Raw genomic sequence first — 8,130 nt, forward strand, 5'->3', positions numbered from 1 at the left:
CTCAGCTTCTGCACCGTGCCCCCGGATGGGGTATGCAAAAGCAGAAAGCTCCCTTGTTTTATTTTCCAGTGCATCCCCAGATGAGCGTGCTGCTTAACCTGCTTGTGGGCCGGGCTGCATGCGCGGCCGTGAACGAAGGGGGAAAAGAGCCTAAGGAGGGGATGGGCTCATCCTGCAGTGTGGACACGGAGCCCAGCAGGGCTGGCAGAGCTGCTGGCTGCTTGGAGCCTTCACGGGGCTTTTTGCACACTGCTCGTGCACGGGGGAGCGGATGCAGCCTTTGTGGTCAGGACATTGCTTCCTCTGGTTCTGGAGGATCTGAGAGTAAAGCTTCCAGCTTTCCCTTGGGGAAACACCTCCACTCCGACCTAGAGAGGTCTGGTTGTAATTCCTGCCCGAACAAAGGCTGCCTTGAACAGCAGCATCCCAACCCCACAGCAGCACAACACCTGATGCTTCCTTCCCAAAGCCCCCACGCTCCCTGCAAAGCTTTTGGTGACCGTTGAAACCAGGATGGCTGTTGATGGCTTTAGGAAAGTTGCTGGCTGACTGCTTGCACTGGGCCTGGCAGCTCTGCTCGCTGCCCATCCCCATTCAGCTGGGAGGCATTGCATTACCCTGGGCTCCTCATCCAGCCAGGAGCCAAGGGCAACACAATGTCACCCAGGAGACGTTTTCTCTTTGGGTTTAGTGATGGAAACCATCTGCCACTGCGTTGCTCAGAGCTTCACGCACACTTTTTGCCTTCTCTCTAGGCACCGACTTAAAAGCCCCACGTTCCCTCCCCAGCAGCCCAAAGCAGAAAGCTCAGCAGCCCAGAAATAACTCAGAAGACACAAATCCATCTGGTAGCCCCAATTGGTCTCTGTTTCCCCATGGGAGAGCGGAGGCCAAGCGATGGGGCAGAGCCATGTGCCTGTCCCCGAGCTGCCTGTCCCACTCCAGCTCTTCCTGCTCCACTGCAGCAGCGTTGTGCTTTAAAACCTTCATTTCCTGACACACGTGGGATGAGGCCAAGGGGTCGTGTTTTGGACAACCTGGCTTTTCCATGGCAACTGGCAATGATGTCACCGACGTGCAACGATTGGAAGGGGCCAGGGGAATGGTAAGCTCTCCACAGAGGGGAGGGGTGGCTGAGGTGGTGCCCTGGGCTGGGGGACCCCTGAAGGCATCTGCTCTCCTCTCTGCCCTCCTCTCTGCCCCATCCCTCCATCCACCCCCCCTATGCTCCATTCACCACCATTGCACAACACAGAACATCCAACGCTCACTGCTGCGTGGGTGCAAGACGTCTCTGCCCCATTGCCCTGGGGTCCTGAGCTCCCCCCATTCCCTCTGTTCTTCAGGCCACTCTCCCCCCCATCACAAATCCTCTCCCTGTAGGGGAGCCCCTTTACAACAGCAAAGGCCAGCATCAGTTTGTCTGGGACAAATGCAAAGAGCAAAACCACACTCCTGTGCACAGAGCTGCCAAAGGACCCCATCCCAGCTGCCTCTGGTACAACAGGAAACCCTATGGACCTCTTTCCCACCTCTCCAGGTGGAAAGCATCATCAATCCTGTCCCCATTCCTTATGCTTTACAGACTGACCTGGGCACGGCGTTGCAGCCAGAAGGGAACTAAGCCAGCAGAGCACTGCAGAGACGAGAAGCAAGCTGCTGGCACTTGCAAAGCATAAACCATGCACCCACAGCAGAGTTCTCCCACAGATTTAATGCTAATCAGCAATTAAATGCACCTGCTGCATCCCCAAAGAGCATCCTCTGCCTAAAGGTCCCAGCAAGGAAAGGAGCAAACAGAGCAGGCTTGGTTCAGCTCCCTGCTTTAACTCTGCACACGACAGCAAGTCGTTCAGCTGATCTGGTACAAATGGGTCCTCCTCAGCAGCACATTGCACCCAGAACAACTCACAGACATCAACAAAACAGCAGGGAGAGATGAACTGGGTGTTTTAGGCATGGGTCTGCACCGAGCAGACCCATGGAAGCAGAGGGATGCTCTCGTGCTGTTGGTGGTAGCACAAAACTGAAGGCAAACCCCATCCAAACACCATCACAACGGTGACAAACACCTTCATGGTGGTGACAAACAAAGCACAAGAGTGCTGTGGATGGTTGGACCCCACTGGGAGATTTCAGCCAAACGTGGGGAAATGGCATCACCACGACACAGGGCAGCCCCAGTGGGAACCCAGCAGCATCGGGGTGGGGAAAGAGAAAACAAAACAACCCCGTGAGAGGGCATCCAAAAACGCTGCACGAAAAGTGAACACTCAGCAGAGCAAGGTTTCCTGCGCAGTGAGAGTTGGCCGACGAGCGAACAGGAAATCACTGCTTCCTGCCTGCAGAGGAAGTGCCTATCTAATGCCTGTGATCAAAAACAAACATCGCCTCGATTAAACAAACAAAGGGTCTAAAAAACTTCAACAGCTCGCAGCCCCGGGTCAGCTCCGGCGGTTGGGGGAAAGCGGCCAAAAATAAGAAGCTGGTCACCTTGAGAAGAGCCCTCGTCCTCTTCCCTACGCATCGACGTGGCTGCAGTGTGTGCAGGAGGCAGTGGGGGTCGGGGGGCCCCAGCCGTGTCCCCACCACTGCTGCCACGTGGAGGGGGTGAGGGGGGCTGCCAGCAACGACCCCAGCGCTTGGGTTTGGTAAAGCATTGATCAGATGTCCTCTGAACCTTCTCTCCTCCAACAGAACGGTGCTGGGGCTCTCATTTGCCCATCAGGAGATGTCCAGGCCCCCACCAGCTCTGCATCCTCTGCGATGCTCTCTCCAGCAGTTCCCAGTCTGCCTGGAACTGGGGAGCCCAGTACTGGGCCTGGTGTTCCACTCAACCTTTGGTCAACCTTGGTCAACAGTTGGCCAACCAGGATGCTGTTGGCCTCCGGGCTATGGGGCACACTGCTGGCTCATGGTGAACCTTTGGTCAGCCAGCTCCCTGTGCTTGGTCTCTGAGCCTGGCCTTGGGTCTGTTTTGAGATTTAATTTCATCTCTAGAAATATTTCCCTCCCAAACCGCTGCGGAGATTCCTTTTGTTCGACTGCAGAATCTCTTATCTTCAATACAATGAACTCAGGCTATGGGAATAGGAATCCTTTCTTATTCCAGAGCAGGACTTACACACCCCCGGGGCTATAAATCATTCCCGGGAGCAGCACGATCGTGAGCCTCTGCTCATCTCAGGGCTGGAGGACTCTGCAGACCGTGCAGTGCCCAGAGACCTCGCGCTGCTTTTCCATCTTGCTGCAACCTTTGGTTTTTGGACAAATCCCAGCTGAGAGATTGATGAGAGGAGGCAGTGGGATCCAGGTGCTGCCCGGCCCCACACACAGCACCGGCCGTGCTGGGGAGTGGATCTGCTGCAGCGTTCATCCCCTGAGTTATGGGCTCTGGGTGTCACCGAAAGCTGCACGCGTGCTGTTTCCCAGCTTTAAAGCACAGCCACAGAGAGGTGGAGGAGGTTTTGCTTCAAGCCCAAAGCAAAAAGTGGGATTTTTCCAGCCATGGCTGAGCCTGAAGCTCCAGCATCACTCATTCTGCACACGTCCGATGCTCCGAACCGTCCTGGCAGGAAAAACCCTGCTCTCCCAGCACGAAGCTGAGCACACTAAAAAGAAACAATGAGGTCGGGGCTGACGCAGGACGGCGTGTTTGAAAGGCAGCACTCCTCCACATCGCTCACAGCGAGACGAGATGAGAAATACGGCTCAGGAACAATGGAGGGCAAGCAGCAAACAGGGCAAGCAGCTGACCCATGGGGACAGGGAAGGGACACGGGGACAGGGAAGGGACACGGGGACAGGGAAGGGACACGGGGATACCACTGTGCATCCCCCACCGCTTTGCACCCCCCACCACTTTGCATCCCCTCCCCTTGCTTGCATCCTGACACACTCTTCTTGCTGTGGGCTTGCCCTGCAAAGCTCGTGATGGGTTTTGCAGACCTGCATGCGTCCTCCAGGCCACGGCTCAGGGCAGGATGCAGCAGCTTTCTCCTCGGTGCATTTTGCACTCGGAAGATGCCAAGGTAGAGAGCACCAGATCTGACCACAGGTTGATGGATAAATGATTCCAGCATCAGCCACAGCCCCGCAACGGATGGAGAATATTAAGGGTTGGGGAAGGTGCACAGGGGCCTTCCTGTGTGGCCACCACACAAAATCTATTGCTGAGCAGTTTGTCCAGTGATATTAAAACCATCAGGTGCAGCGAGTTGCAGAGTTGAGGCTTTTTCCCTCATGCACCTGGTTTGTTCAAAAAAAATTAATAGAAGTTTCCCCATTTCCTGCTCTAGAAAGAAAACTCCCTGACGAATCGTGCCCTGTTAACCTGCATTTAAAGTGCACTCTCAATGCAACAACATAACATGGGGCTGTGCCCGTGCAGGAGGCTCAGCCCGTGGGTGCTCCTTTAAATGCTGTCTGCTCCTTCCTCATGCAGAGCTGCAGTCCCAGGCAGAGGGGTTGCTGAGGCTGTTCCATCCCTGGCTGGAAAATCCATGCAACATCCCTGGAAAGTTGATGGCTGCTAGGGAAGTGCTGGCCAATTTCCTCATTGTGCAAGTGCCAAGAACAGAGATGAACTCCTGGAGGCTGTGATGGAGGGGGCTGCAAGCGCTGGGCTGGGGAAGCCCATCAGTGGCAGAAGGAGCAGTGAAGGCTCCTCCCAAAAATCGAGGAGACGTAATGATGCCTCAGATCCAAAGGTTTCATCTCCAATTGTATGAACAGATCAGCTCCTGCAGGGAACACGCCTGTCCCAGGCAGCACAGCAGCTCTGGGGGTGCCCTCCTGGGGCAGTATCAAGGCTGACGTTGCTCATTCCATCTCCCCCTTTATTTTACTTTTGACTTTTGAAGGCCAATATTATCCCTCAGTGGGATTTAGGTTAGGGTGGCAGTTTCTTTTTTAGCTGAAGGACTCTGATCCTGCCTGGAACGGAGCAGCCCAGCACCCATCCCCAAACCCCTCCACCTGCAGCTCCCAGCCCACATTCAGACACCCCATAGCATCACCCAGAGCTGCTGCACTGAACAGAGCTCCCTCTGAGCAAACACCACAAACACCGATGGGATGGGGTGGGATGGGATGGGATGGGATGGGATGGGATGGGATGGGATGGGGTGGGATGGGATGGGATGGGATGGGATGGGATGGGATGGGATGGGATGGGATGGGATGGGATGGGATGGGATGGGAGGATTGCACTGGAGCAAGAAATGTGATTTTAAGGAGGAAAAAAACCTCAGCACGCATCCAGGCTGCTCTGAATTTCTGCAGGACACACAGCACAGCACTCTGAGTGATTTTTTAGCACAACAGGTCCTGCAGGTCTCCTAAAGGACTCCATATTCACATTGCAGGACACAGGATGACTTCTGCATGCAGAATCCCAGGCAGCAATGCTTTAATAAGAAATCAGTGTCCTTTCACACCTTGTGTGATAACCCCCTGGCTGCAGCACTCAGAATCATGCTTGGTATCAGGAGGCACATCCTCCTGCTCACCCACACCAGTGGCCAAAGCCTGTCCAGAGCTGCTTTCCAACAGCAGAGACACCACTCAGTGTCTGACCTACTTTTGCTGGTCTCAGCTGCAATCCTCCAGTGTTTTTTAACATGAAATCACGTTGCTTGCACATGCCCAGGTTTACCCTGTTAACCTACACTTCCCCTCGTCAGTGACTGTTCCCTGTTTTCCATGTGTAAGTCATCAGTTGCTTCCAGAACCCCCACCAGGAGGATTCCACTCATCCAGATTAGATCCAGCACGATCAAATATCCCTCGTGGTGGGGGTGAGTGGTTGCCAGAAGAGCCTCCTTCTCCTCCTCCTCTTCCTTCTCCCCTTCCTCCTCCTCTTTCTCCTCTTCTTCCTCCTTCTTCTCCTCTTTCTCCTCCTCCTACTCTTCTTCCTCCATCTCCTCCTTCTCCTGGATGGATCCTGCTGACATTGGGCTGCAGGAAGAGCCTGGAATCCACCCTCACTGTGGTTATCCCACACCTCCCCTGTTCCAGGCAGGAGGCAGCAACGTGGGAAGCTCACCTGTAATAAAGCTTTGAGGCTTTCTTATCTCATTTTGGCACAGAGGATTATGACAGGCTTTAGGGACTGCTCTTTTCCATGCCGGGTCCCAGAGACCTCAGACACCCTGTGGCATTTCCCAGACTGAGATACTATTTCCTACGAATCAGATTTCAGCACAGACAGCAGATCCTGGAGACAGATGGAGACGAAGAGGAAAATCCCCACGTGAGAGCTCAGACATCAGCGTCTGGGCTGGATTGAGCTGCCCCTTTACGGGGTCTGTAACACACCCCAAGGTGCTGGATCACATCTGGCACTGCTGTCCTTGGCCCCTTTGTACCGCACGGTTGCACAGCCCACGTGCATCACCTGTACTTATTCTGCACGTTGCACTTCTCCCCGTTCCCCAAAGTAATGTGAAGGTAAGGAATGCATTGTGAGCTACTCAGGGAGCAGCTACAAGCAGGACAGGGGCTGCTCCGACCTCAGACATCCTTTGGAGTTACAGCCCCTGCTCCTTTGTTCCCATTGTCACCTACAGGCACTGACAGCAGAACAACAGATGAAAAGTGTACAAGAGCATAGAGGGGACTGCCAGGTCAGCAAAAGTGCACACCAGAACCTGGAGAAAGCAAGCACCTTAAAGGAGACTGCTGTGAGATGAGAGGGTTAGCTGATTGCCAGGGGGAGCAGAGGGCAAGCACCAGGAACAGGGAACAGAGCCCTTTTGGTGCACATCAAACATGTCCTGGGCAGCCCAGGCTGGGAGCTAGCAGGTCTGCACTGTGCTCTCCTGCAGTGTGCAATCCCTTGCACGGTCTTAAGGTTTGATCAGGAATAGGCCTGGCTGTCACGGTGAATCAGTTGGGTTTTCCTGGGAGGTGAAACTGGGCAGCCCCAGTGCTTGCCCTGAACTCCCTTAACGAACAAAACCTGCATCCCTTCAGAGATGCCATTGGTTTTGTCTCCTGTTTCCAGTGCAGAAAAACAGTGCTGCAGTCCCAGCCCGTGCTGATCCCGGCACAGAGGAGCTCCCTGCTGCTCCAGCCCTGCTTAAATCCAGCTGCTTAAATCAGGCAAAAGGCAGCGAGCAGAGCAACGCAGGCAGCAGAGGAGGGGTGCAGCCCCCACCTCCAAAACCACACACCTGGCACCACGGGACAGCCCTCCCGCAGCTCCCGGGCACACGGTTGCATCACGTTTGGTTTTTTCTCCTTGCTTTGCTTTGGAGATTCCTCCCACAGTGCTGAGCAGCCGATGTCACACGGCTGGACCGGGTGACCAAGGTGATGAGGCCACCCACAGATGGGACAGCACAATGGGGCCATGGGGACGGCGCAGTGGGGTCAGCAATGGCACCAACTTGGGTTGGGTTGGAGCAGTTGGGGCACTTTGCAGCATCATGCAGTGGGAAACCCCTGGTACTCACCGTGGCTTTGTCCTTGCATCCAGAGGAGTTAAAGACGTTGGAGATGAGGTCGCATTGTCCGAGATGTGCTTGGGGGAGGCAGCTGCTTTCTTTATATCTCAAGATTCACTGAAGTTCAGGAAGAGAGAGAGAGAGAGAGAGAGAGAGAAAAGAGAGGGGAAGGCGAAAGGGGAGGGACTGAGCAAAGGGCCCAGAGGCCGTATAGAATGACAATGGAAGGAAATGCTTTATCAAACCTAGAAAGCCAACCCTGTCCTGGGAACACAGAGAGAGAAAAAAAGAAAAACTTGCCGAAGAAAAGCGAGTTCAGCTGCCTCGGTTCCTCCCTTGGCAGCAGCCCTCCTCCCCCAGCCCCTCTCTGCAAACACAATGCGAGCCGAAAGCGTCCGGCTCCAACACTTTTTTTTTTTCATTAAACAGAGAGAAGTTTCAGTTCTTTAAAAAAAAAAAAAATCCAACAACCAAACCCTGCCCGGGAATGGGAATGTGACGCTCTTCCCCCTCCCCCGGCTCCAGCCTTCCAAGTTTCTATGAGTCAAACGTTTGCAATGTGTTACCGAAATGTTACCAAGCTGGAATGCAGCATCTGAGAGGGTTTAGCTAATAAAACTTTTGTTTGTTGGCTGGGAGAAAGTGTCACCGGTGGAGAACACCGTCCTTTCCTTTTGGTTTT

At 54.3% G+C, this 8,130-nt stretch overlaps 1 protein-coding gene across 1 annotated transcript in view; it reads right to left on the reverse strand.

The window, feature by feature from the left end:
- The window catches only part of HDAC7 (histone deacetylase 7), a 59,621-nt gene extending 51,987 nt beyond the window's left edge, over nucleotides 1-7,634 (reverse strand). Inside the window, exon 1 of the mRNA XM_065751449.1 lies at nucleotides 7,458-7,634. Coding sequence (XP_065607521.1) covers nucleotides 7,458-7,476 — 19 coding nt within the window. The 5' untranslated portion in view covers nucleotides 7,477-7,634. The remainder of the gene's footprint in view (nucleotides 1-7,457) is intronic.
- Between the last annotated feature and the right edge of the window lie 496 nt (nucleotides 7,635-8,130).

The sequence above is a fragment of the Cyrtonyx montezumae genome, unplaced genomic scaffold (assembly GCF_038088225.1).
Source record: "Cyrtonyx montezumae isolate F1298 unplaced genomic scaffold, pur_monq_1.0 scaffold_70, whole genome shotgun sequence".
Classification (NCBI taxonomy): Eukaryota; Metazoa; Chordata; class Aves; order Galliformes; family Odontophoridae; genus Cyrtonyx; species Cyrtonyx montezumae.